The 20,265-nt window shown below is 41.6% G+C and overlaps 1 protein-coding gene across 1 annotated transcript in view; it reads right to left on the bottom strand.

Moving 5' to 3' along the window:
- LOC113407917 (phenylalanine--tRNA ligase, mitochondrial-like) overlaps positions 1 to 20,265 on the bottom strand; it is a 301,040-nt gene that overhangs the window by 236,260 nt on the left and 44,515 nt on the right. Inside the window, exon 4 of the mRNA XM_029913232.1 lies at positions 15,400 to 15,531. Coding sequence (XP_029769092.1) covers positions 15,400 to 15,531 — 132 coding nt within the window. The remainder of the gene's footprint in view (positions 1 to 15,399; positions 15,532 to 20,265) is intronic.

The raw sequence follows: 20,265 nt of genomic DNA, 5'->3' as shown, positions 1-20,265 counted from the left end.
AAAGGCCACCACACTCCCCCCCTACACCTATTATACCCTCATTAATATATGTCGGTTTCCTTTGGATGGAGATGGGAGGGATGTACTTAGACTGTATATTGATAGCTCGGTAGTTTGTTTTTATTTTCTTTAAGGCATGATCTGGTGGGGATGCTTGGTGGGGGAAAGAGAAGGAAATTAAAACCCCATCTGGGACACTAGCTGAAGGCCTGCTCTACATTCTGCTTGTCCTTCATTCATTTTATGTTGAGCTTGTGTGCTTCAGCAAGTGCCCTTTCTTTGCGTTTCAGCTGTATTAGAGATTTCCATGGCAACTGCTGGTGCTCATCTGCTGCACCATACTGCAGCCTCTCTCAGCTCAATTCTCCAGTCGCCCCAGTGTCAGACAGGGCACGCTACAGGCACTGGTGGGACAAGACCTTGCCTTAGGGAATCCTCCCGCTGATTGAAGCCCTGCTCTAATCACCTCATAATATAAGCGAACCAGATCACATAAAAACAATTTTCTTTTTGAGATTCTAGGAAATAAAACAAACAAACAAAAAATCCCTAGAGGTTCTTTGTTGCTCAAAAGCAAAAGAAAAACAGCACCCAGGATCGTGCAGTAGCAGAAGGGATTAGTTCCATAATAGTCTGGAAGGAATTGTGGGAAATACATAAAAGCATCTCTGCCAATCCAAGCTCCATGACCTGCTCCTTTAGCTCAGCTGGCAGAGTGCTTGCCTGGGGAACAGGAGGCCCACATTTCAGTCACCTCTGTGACTTCTCTTTATAAATGAATTTATTCACCGGCACGCGGGCCAGTTTATGCTAAATGAGGTGTGTGGCGCCCTCCACTGGAGCCTATCTGTGCTCATAGAAAATGTCACATTCGGTACCCAGTTTGCACCCTCTGGATGCACTCAGTGGGGTCATGTTCCTCCCTTTCCCCGCTGTACGTTAATGTATTAACTGTCACGCAGGCCTGTTTATAGGACACATGCAGCAGGTCCTTCAGAAGAAGGCACGCCCAGGAATGTGGAAGTCAGGAGGCACCAGATCCAGACACTGCACCATCAGTCCTAGGAAAAGACCATTTTAAAACAGAGGTATAAAGAGCACCCAGAGGCTTTAGAAATAGATATAAAATATTAGTTATTGATAGCAAATAAATAATAATAATAGTGGAAAGATCCCCAAAGAAAGTAAATGAACAAACAAGAGCTCATGGCAAAGGAAGAAGAGGTTAAATAAAAGTAGAGCCCATTCACTTCCTGGTCCGCCAGCCTCAAAAAACTTTTATTTAGTTTCTGGTTCTCATCATAAGGGAATGAAAAAAAATCCTATTCTTTTGGCCTGTTTGTGACAGTCATGGCACCAGCTCTCTGATGTAACTATTAGATAAGTTATGACAAGACCAATGCTTTATTTTCCTCTAGCATGGCTGTGAGCATGCAGTACTTCTGACATTCCCAGAGCCTCCTCTAAGCCAGGGGTTTTCAAACTGCGGGTTGCGACCCAGTACTGGGTCGCGGAATGTAAGGCACTGGGTCACGGCGGCTCTGGTCAGCACCGCCAACTGGGCCATTAAAAGTCCCGTCGGCGGTGTTGTCCATCTAAGGCAGGCTAGTCCCTACCTGTTCTGACACCGCGCTGCGCCCCAGAAGCGGCCAGCAGCAGGTCCAGCTCCTAGGGGGGGGGGGGGGGGCCCATGGGGCTCCATGCGCTGCCCCTGCCCCAAGCACCGGCCACTGGGAGGGCGGTGCCTGTGGGCAAGAGCCGCGCGGAGCCGCTTGCGCACATCCGCCTAGGAGCCGGACCTGCTGCTGGCCACTTCCAGGGCGCAGTGCGGTCATGGTGTCAGGACAGACAGGAAGCCTGCCTTAGCACCCCTGCTGCACTGCTGACCGGGAGCTGCCTGAGGTAAGCCCCTACCCCAACCCTGCACCCCAACCCCCTGCCCCAACCCAGAGCCCCTCCAACACCCTGAACCCCTCATTCCCAGCCCCACCCCGCACCCCAACCCTGAGCCCCTCCCACACCCAAAACCCCTCATTCCCAGCTCCGTTGGGGCATGGGCATCAACAATTTTCTTCAACTGGGTCACCAGAAAAAAAGTTTGAAAACCACTGCTCTAAGCCATCGTGCAGGACAATCACACTCACTCTTCCGTACAAGTCACGATGAGCCATGGTATACATTTACAAAATAGTCCTTCAAACTTTTATTATTTTTCAACAGCTCTCTCTCTCACAATCAAAAGTTTGTTTTGCCTGGGGGGGCGGGAGGGAGAGGATTTATGGAATACAACTGAACCAACATTTTTTTTTTTGCATGTTCTTCTCTCGGTGGGGAAAAAAAGGGCAACAACATGTAAACTGTTTCTTGATTAATTTCTGCATGTGGTAGAATCATTGTTATTACCGTGCTGTACTGCGTCAATGTCATGGACACAGGATCTGCACAAGTTAGGGGATCTGCCTTCTAAAGCCTACCAAACATGACAAAAAAAAATCCTGACACTGGCAGATGGCATGTGAATCACTGTAAAGGCAATTAGCAGCTCACTGCCGGATTTTGACATGCTGGGGAGGAGAGAGGGGGTTTTCTCTGCTTGGAGCAGTTAGCACTAAAGGGGATGGAAATAGGGATTAGTCTCACTTTGCTCCCACAGAGCCTTCACAACTGGTGTTGCTGGCTTTGCGGCTGCTGTACCGTAGGTGCCCCTAAGTCTCTGGTGCAGAAAGATTTGCAGCAGCAATAAAATTGCCATCTCGTTACCTTGATGACTACAAGTCACAGCTGGTGCAAAGAGAGGGGTGTTAAGCAGAATAAAGATCTGTGTAGCAAAGGAACAGAGCCACCCAGCTAAGCACTGACACTGCTATGCAAAAACATTATGGAGCACTACTGAAAATATATCAAAACCCTTTAGTGTTTCTAAGAAACAACTATAAATGGATTTTTGAACTGTTAAAAAAATTGGGTTTCTCTCAAAATGGTTCAGTGTGGCAGAAGGTGGTCTCAAATTTTGATCGGTTCAACTAAAACTGAATCCTGCAGCCTGATCCTTGTGGATGTGTTTCTCTTTAAATGATGCCAGTCAACAAGAAACTGAAAAGAGTAATAATATAAACTGCAGTAATAAAATAATAGTTCCAATACATGGCCCCCTAAGATTCCACATGTCACGGTGCTGCACATCCTGGTTACAACAAGAGCAGGAACAGAGCTCTGGCTAGACCAACTCTGACAGTTGATACCACCATGACTGCTAACCTGTGCTACTGTCACCTTGTTCACCCATCAACCTCCCCCACATTTGTCACCTTCTTCACTGGTTATGTATTAGCTAAATCTTAGATCGTGAGATTTAGGGACTATTGGTTGGAAAGTGTCAAGTACAATAAGACCCTAATCCCTGTGTGGGTTCCAAAAGCAGTGTGGCAACAGAAATAATGACTACAACAACTCAGATCCTCCTACTCTAAAAGCAGTCTCCTATCTCTTTTGCTAAAGAAGAATCTCCATTAGCTCTCTGATACAGGGCCTATGATGCAAACAGTTTTGATTCTCTCAGTCGAGAGCAGTGGGAAACGTTCACACTAGCTAGATCATTCGAATACTTATAGATGGCTTCCATCTGAGACTCTAAGTGCATTTTGCAAATATTAATTAAGCCTTACAATGATATGTCAAGTAGGTAAATTATTATCCCAATTTTGCAATAGGTAAAGTGAAGAACATAGTAAAAAATGGCTATTGAATGACAAGTAGTTGTGGGTTTGGTTTGTTTTTTTAAGGAAATCCTGTTCTACAGTTTTAATTCAGATCTACGTTAACAGTTCAATGGAGTTATAAATGTTAATTGTGCAACTACTGCATGGAAACAAACCACAACCAAGCAAAAGCAATTCCTACAATCAAGCAAGCCAGCCTTTCCCAAGTTCTAATCACCATTCAATACAGGAAATAACTATAACTTCCCAGTAAATACTGCATGTGTAGAACTACCATACTAATTGCTAGGACATGAAAAAAGATTACAGATACACTATGAAACTGCAGATCATTGTGCAGATAGAATAAAGGAAATACAAGATCAAACATTTAGAAGGCAGTCACTGGAGTATGGGAAATAATCAGCCCCATGCGTATTGAGGTGAAGAGCTGATCATTTTAAAGAACATATGAATTGCCATAGTGGATCTGATCAATGGTCCATCTACTCTGATATTTTGTTAGCTACAGAGACCACTACCAGAGGAAGTTGTAAACTCCATAAACCATAATTGTGCGATAACATGGCTATACGTGAAGTTTCTTCATCATCATCTCAGGCAGTAAGTGACTGTCCTGAAGCATGAGGACTGATAACATTTTTATCAAACCTAGTTTAGCTGCTGATATTATTCGTATTATTCATATTAATTGTAGTGTAACACTGTAAAAAGGAGTTTGCTCACCATGCAATTCCAAATGAATTAATAACAGATAATGGCTCATTTTGGCAATCCTCCTTGATATATCAGTTCACGCAGTACACAAAACTAAGCCCTGGCCAGGCAGCAACTACTGAGTTAGCAGAAAAGTCCGTACAAAGGCAAAGAATTTGTTTTTTTAAAACACCCTCATGGTTTCAAGGAATATACACTTAACATTGAATAGTGCATCACAATGCTTTGTTTTTCCACTAACTCAGACACTTTTGGGTAGAAGGACTAAAACCTTAACACCAACGTCTAACAAGCTTCTTGAGCCAAAGAAAATTTACCCCTTGAAGTAATTAGAAAGCAACAATATGATAGAAATCTAGGTGAGAAGAAATGCCCATTGCAAGTGGGAGTGAATGTTGAATTCCAAACAGAAAGTGCCAGTGTAACAGCTATTCCATCTATACCAGTGTTATATGACTACTGAGAGTCAGGCCTACAGGAGGGAAGGCAGTGTGACCCAGCGGACAGAGCACTGGACAGGGACTCAAGAGACTGGGTTTCTATTTGTGGTCTGCCATTGCCCTGCTGGGTGACTGGGGAGGCCATATCACTGCTCTGTTCCTCAGTTTCGCCATCTGTAAAACGGGGATAATTCTTAACAGAAGACATCTAAACAAAATCACACACAAACATGGCTCTCTGTCTTTTGAGGTATCCAGAGACAGTGTTTCTCTAATACATTTACCTTAAGGACAAATAACAGGTGCAACAAACATAGTCTCCAGTGCTTAAAGAGGCCACCATACTAGCATATCTGTAAGTTCACACCTTCTGAAACTATAGCACATGAAAAGATCAAAATTTAGTTTGCTGACCACACATCACGCTTCTTAATATTATTATTTATGTAACAGCCAAAAGTGTGGTAGGAGCTTGACAGCAAAACAGGTCATTGCTCCAATGAGCTTACAGTCTAATAAGACAATGTACAAACAAAGGAGTTGGAAAAGGGATGTAACTTTTTTCTAATTGCATTAGTCTTTAACCCTCATTATATGCCTGCCAAACCTCTAGTGTCAATTTTTTAATCTGTATTATATCAATTTTCTACTGATACTGTGATTTAAAAAAAAATCTTGCCCAGTCCTCAGAGCTTTGCCCCAACACCAAATAATGCTTTTACTCTTTTCTACACTTAAGTTTTCTAAGAATACATAACCTGCATTTTCCCATTTCTAACTACCAGCTGCACCCATATCTACCTATTTTTAATTCAAAGCATGATGCTACCAGAAGTCACTATGACTCCAAAAACGCTGATTTTGCCTAGTTCTGGTGAAATGTTGAGAAGCAGAATTCTGAATAATCAACTGGCAGGAGCCCAGCCCTAGATTAACTCCACTCATATTTTATATAGCTGTTTTTACAGCTAACACATCTTTAGATGGGTAAACTGTACTCTTAATGTGTCATTTTGGATCAGACACAGCATATGCATTTTTATACACATAAACAGTACATAGGAACACATGAATTGCCATAATGGCTCAGCTCCATGTTCCATCTAATCCAGTATCCTACCGCTGACGGGTGCAGGAAACCTCACTATAGGCAGAGATGGGATAATATGCCCGCCCCCTCAAATTAAGGTTTCATCCTAATCTAGTAGGAATGTGCTTTTGCCTTGAAAAATGAGATTTTATCTCCCCTCCAACGCTCTTTTTGTTAACATGGATAGCAAGTGCAAATATGTACAGAATAAAGTCTTTGGAACTGTCCCAATTAGTGCTCATGAAAGTGAAGAATTGTTATCCTGGCCTTGATTCTAAAAAAATGGAGCTTGGATAATGTGTCTTAGCATAACTGGGAAATTCTAGTTAGTGCCATCAGTCTTACAGTAGTATCGTGAAAAGAATTCATTTAGTTGAGGTAAAAAAAATTTCAGTCAGAGTTTATCTTTGACTGTCTCTAGTGAAAAGTGTGTGCTAACAAAGTCTGAACTAATATGAGACAGGGAAAGGATTCCCCTAAATCTATTTGTTCTTTTGGAATAATTCATTAGCTAAATACTTTTCAATTGTTACAATCAAAAAAGAATTCCTAACTGGAGCCTTATTTCAATGCATTCCAATAACTTTTCTAGTATTGCAGTCCCCAATTCTATCTTGCATCAATCAACGTTTTGAAACAAAATTCAGTAAATTCATCTTAACATTTTTTTAAAAAGAGGAAACTCTGAATTACAATAATATCAGTGACAGTCCCAGCCACTAATAGTAAGGAGATGAGACTGATGCATGAAAAGCCCAGTTTCTGAATTAGGATGGTATTTATTCTCAGAAGTGGAAGAAAAAATGGTTACTTACCTTTCATAACTGTTGTTCTTCGAGATGTGTTGCTCATGTCCATTCCATTCTAAGGGCTGGTCTACACCCAGCCGCTAGTTCGGCGGCTGGGGATCGAAGTTCTGGGTTCGACTTATCGCGTCTGGTCTGGACGCGATAAGTCGAACCAGGAAGTGCTCGCCGTCGACTGCGGTACTCCAGCTCGGCGAGAGGAGTACCGCGGAGTCAACGGGGAGCCTGCCTGCCGCGTGTGGACCGTGTCTGAACCGCGGTAAGTTCGAACTAAGGTATGTCGACTTCAGCTACGTTATTCACGTAGCTGAAGTTGCGTACCTTAGTTCGACTTGGGGGGTTAGTGTAGACCACGCCTTAGTGTGTGCACGGGCACGTACACAGTTGTCGGAGATTTTTGCCTAAACAGTATCCGTAGGGCCGGCTGTGGCTCTCTCGAGTGCCATGCTAACGCGTCGGTATATTAGGTGCTGCCGGCCCTATCATCTCTCAGTTCCTTCTTACCAGCAACTCAGACAGCAGGGCAGGAGGGCGGGTAATGGAATGGACGTGTGCAACATGTCTCGATGAACAACAATTACAAAAGGTAGGTAACTGTTTTTTCTTCTTTGAGTGCTTGCTCATGTCGATTCCATTCTAGGTGACTCACAAGCAGTATCCCTGGAGGTGGGCTCCGAGTTCACAGTCATGCAGCTTGCAACACTGCTCTACCAAAGCCAGCATCGTCTTGGGTCTGCTGGGTAAGCACGTAATGAGACATACACGTGTGGACGGATGACCAGGTGGCAGCCCTACAGATATCCTGGATCAGCATTTGAGCTAGGAAAGCTACTGAAGAGGCCTGCGCCCTAGTTAAATGGGCGGTCACAATCGCTGGAGGAGGCACCTTTGCCTGATTGTAGCTGTAGCGGTTACAGGCAGTGATCCAAGACCAAATTCTCTGAGCAGACACTGGACAACCTTTCATCCTGTTGGCCACTGCGACAAACAACTGTGTCAACTTACAAAACAGCTTGGTCTGCTTAATGTAAAAGGTTAGCGCCCTTCTGACGTCCAGAGAGCGTGTTGTAAAGATAAACACATTAAAGATTGCCAAGCGCTCAGATATCATTGTACGGGCCATTGAAGTACCTTAGGTAGAGAGTCACTGGATAAAAAGAGATTTTGTTTTCCACTAAAATATTTGTGATGGGGGCAACTGAGACTCAAGAGGGAAAGTTAAATTACTCTGGATGCCTTGATTGAGAAGTACAATCTTAATTCAGCATAACACTGGAGGCGTTTTATGTGTCTATGTGCTCAAATCACTGATATGCAATTGTAACCTTAACTTCACCTTAAAGCAGAGGTCCCCAAACTATGGGGCGTACCCCCCGAGGGGACTGCGGAGGAACATTCAAGGGGGTGCGGCTGGGGGCGGGGAGGGAGCACCACCCAGCTCTGCCCCGGTCCCGCCCCCAGCTGTGGCCCCTGCCTCGGCCTCCTTACCCCTGTCCGTGTCCCCCCAGCCCCGTGGCCCCACTCCCGGCTCCAGCTCCGGGAGGGGGGAGGTGCGGCATTCAGGGGTAAGGGTGGGGGGCAAGGTAAAAAGTTTGGGCACCGCTGACTTAAAGGTTTTCTAAGGATGTGTGTATGTGTACTCCTCTCTATTATATTATACATACATACACACATTTAAATATTTAAAGATTCCTGCAGTGTTAGTGCTCAAAAGGATGTTAGGAAAGGTAGAACACATTGAGTTTGCATATTGGATAGGCCATATGCACCATCTGTTGAAACATTTTAAAGCAATTTATCAGGCAAGACCCAAAATAAAGAGCTGGATGAGACATTAAATTTCCCATTCCCCCAAACTCCCTGCCCTCCCTCTGCTTGATATATAAATCAAAATCCTACATCTCTAAAATTTAACTCAGAGTATATTAATAAATTAAACAAGTAAAACTGTCCCTACAAGGCAGAATTAACAAGGTTTTTCCATTAGCTACTAATTCACTGCTTATTAAGCATGATACTGAGTTTGGATGGGTCAAAACCAGAGCCTAAAACAACTGAAAGGTTAAGAATCTGAAGCTGCCATTTTCCTTTAGAAAGCATGTGTAAAAAATAAATAAATAAAATAATCAGATGTTTAGAGTGCTACAGCTAAGATTACACATGTTAAAATTTGTATTGTGCAGAAGATGGCAGCACTGGGCTCAGTAACACTTGAAGTACTGGAATTCAATACTGTACCTAAGCTGTCAGTGTTTTAAAACAGGAAAAACAGACATTTTGAGGATTAGCATCTAACTTCCACCTCAAACAATATTTTGTGGCAAATATGCTTCTGCCTTAAAACCTCTCAGAGGAAGAGTTTGCTTCAGTGAAATTAGTTTAGTTACTGCAAAGTCTTTTCTTTGTGTTTCTCTGTCTATGAGGAAGACACTTTATCATGCTCATTAGTCTTCGCTCACAACAATCTTAGGACTGAATATATAAGGACTGACAACAATAAATTGTCAGCCAAAGTGCTTTCACTGTAACTGCAAGATATTATACACAATCCTTTGAACCTCAGCACTGCACAGCAATGTTTGAACCTAGAATACAAACGAATGCAAACTGTGCACAGTTTCTCCATATCCTTGTCAAAGGCCTCATGCCGTCACTGAAGTCGGAGCAATCCCCTTCCCTTCCATTTTAGCCAACTGACATTTTCTCTGCCAAGCCCCCCTCATATCCACAGCATTCATCCTCAACCTCAAAAAATAGGCAAATGGCCATCTCTGACGGCTATGCCAATGCTACTTTCTGAACTGGAGATACATGCAGGAGATACATTTGCAGCAACAAGCCTTGCCAACTCTCCCCACAAGCAGCTTCAGTCCAGCAGCACTTATGATTTAGGCTAAGATTTACTCATGGGGATTTTTAGTCAAAATCATGGACAGGTCACAGGCAATAAAAAAAAATTCACGGCCGCTGCTTTGGTGGGTCTTGGGGACCAACGGCTGGCCCCTACTCTGGTGGCGGGGGCTGACTGGCCCCAGCTGCTCACTGCTCCGAGGTCCAGAGGGAAAGCTGCTCCGATGGTCCCCAGGGTGGTCCCCAGAACTGCTGCTGCACCGAGACTGCTGCTCTGGGGCTGCTCCGGGGCTGCTCCTGGGGACAGCAGCACCAGCCGCTGCTTGGGCAGCCCTGGAGTCAGCCGCACTGGCAGCCTTGGAAGTCACAGAGGTCCCAGAAAGTCACCAAATCCGTGATTTCCATGACAGACTTGCAGCCTTACTCATGGTTCACAAGCACTCGGTGTGAGATATCTGATAGTGTTTACATCTAGAGCTGGAACTACTGTTTTTCAAAAAGTCTTAATTACAAAAATATACATCCTACTAGTTATTACTACTATTATTCATTGTTATTTGTATTGCAGTACAGCCTAGGAGCCCTCATCATGGATCAGAATCCCATTATACTAGGGGCTGTACAAACACAAAACCAAAAGACCCCAAAGAGCTTACGTTGTGCTTAAAAGCTTCAATACTTATTTTCTAATTGTTGAGTGTTAATTATAGTAACCATAACTTTATATTAATATGACTTTTATACATGAATTTTAATATAAATAATATTTAAATACACAGTTTTACTATTAGGAAAAACCCCCCACACAACATGAAATTTAAAAAAAATCTAGAACAAGATTTTATACTGATTATGATACTGAATTTCCTTCTATCTAGCTCTTTCTGTTTGCACTACAGTAAATTTCTAAAGTTCTGCATCACTAACTTCAGCCTTAAAAAGAACAGGAGTACTTGTGGCACCTTAGAGACTAACAAATTTATTAGAGCATAAAGCTTATGCTCTAATAAATTTGTTAGTCTCTAAGGTGCCACAAGTACTCCTGTTCTTTTTGCGGATACAGACTAACACGGCTGCTACTCTGAAACCTAACTTCAGCCTTAGGGGAACATGTAACTACATTCCTTACTCTGTGCCTTTGGAATAATAAGAATTTTCTAAACAGTTGAAATAAATCTCTACACCATGGAAACAGGTGGAGTTTTTTGGTTTTTAGATAGATTAGATATATTGATAGAATTTAAGCCAGAAGGGACCATAAAATCATCAAGTTTGACCTGCTGTATATCCTTCTGTATTACACAGACCTATAAATTTCACTCAATTTGACAACAAGATATCTTCCAGAAAGGTATCGAGTCTTGATCTGAAGACATCCAGAGATAGAGAATCCACCACTTCCCTTGGTTGTTTGTCCAATGATTAATCACTCTCATTGTTAGAAATTCGTGCCTTATTTCTAATTTGAATTTGTCTGGTTCAGCTTCCAACCACTGGTTATAGCTTTTTCCACAAGATTAAAAAGCCCTTTAGTACCCAGTATTCTCTCCCCATGAAGGTACTTATGCACTGTAATCAAATCACCCCACAATCTTCTTTTTCATAAACAGATGGAGCTCTATACATCTCTCACTATAAGGGATTTACTCTAGCCTTCCAATCATTTTTGTGGTTCTTTTCTGCACCCTCTCCACTTTTTCAACATCCTTGTTAAGCTATGGATACCAGAACTGTACGCAGTATTCCAGAAATGGTCTCACCAATGCCATACACAGAAATGCAAACACCTCCCTACTCCTACTCACTACTCCCCTGTTTATACAAGTCTGGACCACATTAGACCATTTTGCCACATCTTCACGTAGGGAGCTCACATTGAGTTGCTTATTTACTATAACCTGTAAATTCTTTTCAGAGTCACTTCTTCTACGCGAATAGCGTAGCTGAAGTTGGCGTAACTTAGGTCGATTTACTTGGCCGTGAGGACGGCGGCGAGTTGACCGATTTTTACTGTAGGAAAGGTTTTGTTCATCTTAAGTTCATTCTGCTGCAGCATCCTGTATGAATGCAAACTCCCTTGTTTCTGCTCTGGTGCTTATCAGTTAGCAGTGCAGCATAACATGAAAAGGATCTTTCGGCACTTAGCCTGTGAACTGGCACACAAAGCAAACTAACTGAAATATTCCCCCGTTGTGGCCTAGCCAGCCAAAAACGAATAATGTTTTTTTTTTGGTTTTTAAATTCCATTCAATTCTACTGTGCTGAGTTCTAGAATATCTCCCATGGAGATTCTGAGTTAGCATTTTTCACAATAAGTGAGCAACTGGTGGGAAATTTTAAATTCATGTTTTTCATAGAGCAGTCAATTTCATGTTTTCCATGCAATCTGTGATAACTGTGAAAATAATGTAGCTTCATTTATAGGCAAGAACTCTCGGTGAAGTTTTGAGGCACACAATGACAAAAACCATATGAAAACTGTGGTGTTCACTTCCCAGGAAAAGATGAATATCTCTCCCCCCTCCCCTTGCATATGGGCAGGGTGATAAACAAAGCACTGTTCAAAGGTGCTGGAGAAGCATGATACCCTATAGATAGGCTTGGTAAAATGCCTTTTTTTTTTCTCCACAATTTTTTTCCCAATTTTTAACCGTTTTTATTTTTACAGTTGCAGGAAATTAAGGGGGAAGTAGGGATGGGGGTAGTATTAGGGCACTGATAATGGAGCAGCAGGGGGATCCCTGTGCTACTGAGCGGCCCAAGATACCCGGACACAGGATGCAGGGGAGGCTGCAGTTCAGGCCACCAGAGCACAGGCCTTTGGCCAGGGCTGAAAGGAGAAAGATCAGCTCTCTGCCATGGGGAAGGCCACCCCACGGCTGAACAGTCCCTGCCTGGGGACAGCCCCTGCACTCGTGGCTAGTGAGTGAGTGCGGGACTATGACAGAGGAGCCAATGACACTGGATTGCTGCAGGTGCAAGGCAGGCTACAGTCCTAGCAGGGCAGAGCAGAGACCTCCCTGGCCGGGACTGCAAGGAGGAGAAGGACAAGCCCCCGACCGTGGAGGAGGCCACTCTGCTGATGAATGGCTCTGTCCCCTATGGCTGAGGGCTCATCTTCCACCTTGCAGCCCTGGCCAGGGGTCTCTACTCTGCCCTGCCAGGACCATAGCCTTCCCCACACCCTCCGCCTGCAGGAATCCAGTGTCACTGGCCCTGCAGCTGTGCAGAGAGCCCTCTGCAGCTCCATTGTCACAGACCCGCTCCCTCTCTCCTGTGTGCAGGGCTGCAGAGGGTGTACTGTGCTGCTGCTGCAGGGCCAGTGATACCCAATTTCTACAGGCCCAAGCGGGAGGCTGCATTCGCACTAACTTGTACGGATGGATATGCTTTTCATCAATTTCAGTGTGTCAGCTGAAATCAATGTTTAACATCATCTATCAATTTAAATTGAGTCCTGCCAAGCCTTTATGTTGAGGGAAGAGATGGAACCATAAAAACAGCCCTCTGTGCACTATGGGGTGGAGACTTTGGAAAGGAAGTTCCAGTCCTCCCAGCAATCAAGATGAAGGAACTAGGAGACACAATTTTGATTTCTAATAGCCATGAGAAGTACTTCCCTTCTGGTCATAGTGTCAGGGCAATAGTAAGGATTTTTAACTTTGTCTTGCAGGAGGCTTGTCACCATAACAAATTCTGAGAATCTATGAGTTGGAGTCATAATAATAGACAAGGCACCATCAAAAATAAATGTTAAGTTGGCACTTTGGGGATATTCTGAAATCTGTGTGAATGGAACAGTAGCAACTATTACGTGTGTAGGCTACGTCAAGTCATATGCAGTAATTACAAGCCACATTTCATTATAAATAAATAAACAAACAACATTTTGGACATTTTGGTTTTGTCTGTATTAAGTTTACTGTAAAGTCCTGTACATTTAATCTTTAACTAAACAACAAAAGACAGTAAGAGGAGCTTTATAGTGTTTCAGTGGCTGGTATGTGTTTCATACTAGTGCTAAGCCTAGGCACTTCTATTTGCAAAGTGAATTCTGAACAAGCTGGGGGAAGTGGGGGATTGAAAGCCTACTGCATCTTGAATCGCAAGTAGATAAGAAGACTCCTCAAATTAAAAACAAGCTTCTAGCCTCCCAGCACATCTCACCAGAGAAGTTAATACACTTTCAAGCTTTAAACTTTTTCACAGTTCCTACTTGTTTTTTCCAATTTGTAATATCCTCTGAGCAATCTCAAAATACGTCTTCTTTTCTCAACAACTTTGTCTCTTTCTGTTTGACAAACATTGATTCCTTCCTTTTTGTTCCCCACCTGCAACGCATTTTGCTCTGAATGGAGCTGAAATTAACAGGACTCTTTTGGTCTGTACATCATCATCATCAACCGACCTGATGGGAAACTGTTTTCCCATCCCGTAAAAACTCAAGATTTCAAAAATACTTGAACCTGGGTCTCCCACATCCAAGGTGGGTGCCCTAAGCACCTAGGTATTAACTATTCTGGGATGATGCCCTCTCAATGTCTCCCATTGGAGCTGTCCCACTTTGTATAAATAATTAAATGTTCACTGGGCCAGAGACAGACTGACTCCATACTAGTGGTCAGGGCACTCTCCTGGGATGTGAGAAACCCAAGTTAAATCCCTACTTCAAAGAATATTTAAAAAGAGGAATTTAGAGTCTACTAAAGACAGATGTATGTCTACATCAGAAACACAACCGTGGCCCAGCTGCAGCACTGCAGCTTGCACTGCTGTAGCATAGATAGTTACTGCAGCAACAGAAGGGGTTCTTCCATCACTGTAGGTAAGCCACCTCTCTGAAAGGGGGTAGCGCTGTCCACACTCGGGCTTAGGTTGGCTTAACTACGTCTCTCAGGGTTGTAAATTTTTCATATCCCTGAGCGATGTAGCTAGGTTGACCTAAGTTTTAGGTGCAGACCAGGCCAGAAATAGCTTAAGAAAACCTACAGCAACAAAACACACTAAATATACCATAACAGGAACACCTGGAGGCAGCAGCCTTCCCCATTTGCACAAAATACATGAGTAGTATTCCAAAGGGCCATTGATATGTAGTAAGCGACAACTGCTGTTTATTCCGGGGGAGCTGCAGGTTCCCATCCCCTCCAAATATCAAGGCCATGAAATAGTGAATTTGAAAATACTTGAAAAGTAATCCCATTATCTTTTTCTTTCCTTTTTTGTAATCTTTAAAGGATAACTCATGTCAGGCAACCAACCATATCTCTGTAATTTCAATTAGATTAATTGCTGTTGCTCTTGAAACAGTACATGATCATCAGTACAAATAAACAACATATAAAAGGAGAATATTTACCCAATTAACACATAGTGGTAGCTAAGATGCCACAGTCTTCTCCTATGTGTGTGCTGTTTTGCTAACAGCATTTTTTAATCATAACTATTTGAATAAATTAAGCTTGATTTGAAAGACAGGAGAATTTGTCTGTCAATTAATTAGTTTATCTTTTAAAATTAAGGGTCCTCCCTCCCCCCAAATTCCCTAAAAAAAAAAGACACGGTTTCAGTTTTTGGGCTCCAGCTAGCTGGCTAGCTTGGTACCCTCACAGCATGCAGCATACATTCTGTCTACAGTCTTTTTGCTTCTGCTGCTGCTAACAGAGATGTGTGTGTGCGCAGCACACTGAGGGAAAAGGGAGTTGGAGAGTGTGAAACTGATTGTGCTGGAAATGTTTGCTAATAGAGATGTCAATGAAGCAGAGAAGTTTCAGTACCTGAGTTAACTAGTTGCTGCTCCATGACCCCACAGCCCAGCACCTCCATCCATTCTCCTTGGAAGTTGATCTCCATCTCAAAGGAAGGGTGTGTAAACGGGAAGTAGCAGTCTACCCATCTAATTTCCAGTCCTGTACCATTGTTTAAAAATAAATAAATAAAAAGAGTAAGTATTTAAAAGGCTACCCCCTCCAACCCTTTGTAAAACTTGTTCTTCAGTTAATGACACCAATTACTGCAATCCTGAGAAAATAAATAGCGAACAAACTAATTTGCAGCACTTTTGTGCAAGGTAATAAATCTTGAAACTTGTGAAAAAATGGCCATGTCTTTTCTAATATGAAAAACACTTTGTGCAATTCAGGCAGCCTTTGAAACCAAATCAATCACTTGTCAAATTCCAGCAACCACCTGGCAGAGAAGGAAAATGAGCCAAGATCATGGGACAGTAGGTAATTTTGTTATTCTCTGTAACAGAAAATGACTAAGCTCCTCAAATAAAGCTAACCCTTTTCGTTGTGTTTTTATTATTCTTATTATTTTACAATTTTAGTTATTACTTTAATGACAATTTAGGCAAATAAATCCCCCCCTTTCCCTCCCCCCCCCCCAAAACATAGTAATCTTAACCTGTTTTAAAAATAAAGCTATTTTCCCTGTACGTGTTTGTGTATGAATATTTTATTAGGTTACACATACGAGAATACATGATGGTGCAATGTGGTGTAACACACAAGATATCAGTGGCATGAGTTTGGGATGACTCCAATACTCGTAAGTGGGGAATCCATAAGTGAGCTATGCATGCAGTGTTGCCCTCTTTTGACATTTTGTCATGACCCCCTTTTGGTTCATTTTATAAATCCCTAGTTCCTGGAGTCATGATTACATGAGAATCTCAGCTTTCATTAAAAAAAAAAAATCAGTTTTCTAGCCCTGACAATTACAGAAGAAAGCTTGAAAACATGAAAGGCTCAAGAGCCTTTTAATTTTTTTTTAATCTCATGACTTTTAAGCTAATTTTATTATTTCTGCAAGCCTGACTCATGAATTTTGAATGTTTGAGTTTGGCAATATTATACATATCATCTCAAAACTGTGCCAAGAAAACCTTTACAGCATACTACACCTCCTGATTACAGTAGATGCCAAATATTTTACCGGGGGGGGGGGGAAATGTTTAGATATGTTTTTGTTTGTTTATAGTTGTTGTTATTGTAAGCGTCAGCATATATCAGGGCCAAACTGATCCCAATGTTGAATTCCAGTTTCTATTCCAATTCCCTTCCCCTCACTTTTTCCATTACTAATAACTATATGAAACAAATTATTTTAGGTTGAAATTTTCCACGTTTAGTTTAAGCTTCCCACCCTTTTTTTAAGCAAATGTGATTCAGCCATTTTTGAGCAACACAAGCAGGGAACCCCCCGAAACAGGTTCCACAAATGTTCTGATGGAAATGTTTGCACTTACATTAATTAAAAATAGCTGAAACTAGAACCTTATTAATGACTGTTATTAAAATGGCACCCTACAGGCCCCCCATGTGAGATCATGGCCCCATTATACTTAGGCACTGTACAAACATAGTTAACACAGTCCCTACCCCAAACAGTTTACAATCTAGGGCCCCAGTCCTACACTGTGATCCACATAGGTGCAACAGGGTCCTACAATGCAGGATCAAGGCCTAAACAGACAAGATGGACAGGGTGGGGAAGTATTGTTATCCCATTTTATCGTTGAGAGCTGATGCACAGAGAGATTCAGAGTAGGGTGACCAGATGTCCCGATTTTGTAGGGACAGTCCCGATTTTTGGGTCTTTTTCTTATATAGGCTCCTATTACCCCCCACCCCGTCCTGACTTTTCACATTTGCTGTCTGGTCACCCTAATTCGGGGTCTCTCTTCACTGCAGAGTTTACTCGGGTGTTGCCCTTCACCTCCCTCCCATGCACACAAGTTTAGTGGTGCTTTTAAGTTGGGCTAACTGGCTCGTTTGAGGCTATGCTAAATCCCAAGTGAAGCTTTCACTCATGCTGATAACCTGCCCACTTTGCAGTGGGGATGCAAGCTAAAGCACTCGAAGTAACGAAGCTAAGTTCAAACTTGATTTAATTCATGTTCACTAATGAGAAAGGGAAAGCAATTCAAGTGGGTTACCTAGGGAGGTGGTGGAATCTCCTTCCTTAGAGATTTTTAAGGTCAGGCTTGACAAAGCCCTGGCTGGGATGATTTAGTTGGGAATTGGTCCTGCTTTGAGCAGGGGGTTGGACTAGATGACCTCCTGAGGTCCCTTCCAACCCTGATATTCTATGATTCTGCTGAACTGAGTGAAGTTTGTTGGGGAGACATTAACTATATATTTCCATGCGACAGATGGTTTTTTAATTTTAAAGAGAAAACTTAACTTGGAATTTCCACAATTTATAACGTTTGTTTTTGTTTTTTTTTAAACTGTAACATTCTCTGACAGTCTTAGGTGATAGATTATTTCAGCCTTAGCTGCAGGCTAATGACATTTTTGCACGTAAATATTCATACACACACATTACACTGTAACACATTCACGTGTACACAGACACAGCCAAAGCAGTAAATACGTTCAACATTTAGGAAACACCACAACGGATGCTGTTGACAGACAGCCATTCAAACACATTAGCACTTGCATATTTTCTTTTTCGCTTTTAAAAATAAACCTCAAAAACTTATATGGATGAAGATTAACTTTTTATTCATATAAAATCAGAAAATTCAAAGTGATAATCAGAATTACCATATTTGTACTATGTTTTTTTATTTATAGATACATATACACACACTATATGGTGATAATATATTTATATATGCATGAAGTCAGTATAGTTAAGTCTATATGAAATCAGTTTATATATGCATGAAGACAATAAAGTTATCCCCATATACTGTAATAGAGAACACTACATATATACAAAAGGGACCAACATATAGTCACTGTGGGAATCATAACTTTGAATTTCCTGACCTTTGTGCAATTAGAATCTTAACCCTAAGGCTGATATAAGTCATCGCAGTTTTTGTATACATATGCACATATGTGAATTTATTTTTCATTCAGATTGCACAATTTGCAATGGCAGTAAGAATTACGTTGAATATTCAACTAATTTTGTACTTAATAAAAAGAAAGCTCCAGTAGAATATGTTTTTAATAATCTGTCTTTCAGATAATGTTCAGATATTTGATTTCTGTTATTAAGAATCATAGAATCACAGAAATGTAGGGCTGGATGGGACATCATTTCTATGATGCTTAATCAAGTAAATGCAATTTCAGCACATTATCTGAAAGACAGATGATTAAGGACTGAATGAAAAGCAGGAAGGTGAAAAAATGATTCTATTACATGAGGGGTTTTGGGGCCGGGGGGTTGTTTTTTAAATTTTGAACCGTTGATGTATGTAAATAAGGTTTTTTTGGTGTTCAAGGAACACTCCCTTTGGGGTATCAGACACTGTATAGAATGCAGTTCCTTTGCATTAGATTATACTGCATTATTTGTCACAGAGTTCATCATGTTACCCAGTGTTCTGATCCACAGGGAGGCTCAAAGAGTTAGGATTGCTGTGGAAAATATATACAAATTACCTGTAATTTAGGATTAGTTAGAACACTAACCGAGTGTTTTGTAACATACATTCATTTTCTATTTTTTATTTATATTCAAAATTAAAGAAATAACATAAAAAGTACAGAAAATAGAGAAAGGATAGTAAAAAGAAAAGTACTGTATAAGAGAAACTGTATCAATACTGTATCAATCTTCATTTATTTATTTTAACAACTTTTGTTTCCATTCCATTTCTCCAGTCCTATACCAAGATGTAAACACCTAACTTCATTTAACTTATTGCTTATCCATTAGGCTTAATTTCTTTTTAAACTATTATGATCAGAGATTGCACATGAGAAATTTCAGACACAAAGGATTATTTCCAGAAATTTTAGAAAGGCTGAGGGCTCCAAAAATCAGACACACAATTTGCAAAAGTCCAATAGGACTTTACAGAACACAGAAGGTTAACCAAGCAATTGGTCCTTCAGACACTAACTACATGTAGACCCACTGATTTCATTATTTCAAAAGGGACTGTTCATGGTAATAATCCACTACCCACTGATGTCAGTGGAAATCCTCTCACTGGGTATTGGATTGGGCCCCTTGTCCAGCAGTATCTAAAGGATTAGGCCTCCTGCGAGTAAAAAGTAAATGGAGGAGTATTCTGATTTTTGAGTAATGCATGCTGGTAAGGAATTGCACAGATCACATTAGTATTCAACAGAGGTGGCATTGCTAAATACTGAGCTAAAGGAAGAATCTGTCAGTGGTAGCCTAATTGAGTCCTGTAAGGAAAATGTTTAGCCAAAGGCACTGAAAATAAAAATCATTAAGGCAACCCATTGTTGTGGTACTAAAAAGAATCAGCAAAAACAGAGTACCAGACATTCTCCAGAGATTACACATCTATGTACTGTTTTGTTCCTAGTAGGATTATGTTTAGGAAAGGATTCTGGAAGAAAAGGAAATATTCACAGAAGGAAACTACTGAGAACAGGAGTTGCTTAACCCTGTGTATGTAAAATTTACATCTCTCCTAAATTAAGCCAGCACTTCATTACTTCCTATTTTCCTTTGTAGCCCCATCTCCAGAAAGATATGTTGGAATTGGAGGGGTTTCGGAGAGGGGCAACAAAGGTGATTGGGGGTATGGAACAGCTTCCATATAAGGAGAGATTAGTGGGACTGGGACTTTTCGGCTTGGAAGGGAGACGACTGGGGGGGTATGATTGGGGTCATTAGAGTCATAGCTGATGTGGAGA

The sequence above is a fragment of the Terrapene carolina genome, unplaced genomic scaffold, assembly GCF_002925995.2.
Source record: "Terrapene carolina triunguis isolate 2854851 unplaced genomic scaffold, T_m_triunguis-2.0 Scaffold56, whole genome shotgun sequence".
Taxonomy (NCBI): Eukaryota; Metazoa; Chordata; order Testudines; family Emydidae; genus Terrapene; species Terrapene triunguis.
The sequence above is the reverse complement of the archived record's forward strand: the minus strand, read 5'-3'. Positions and strand labels throughout refer to the sequence as shown.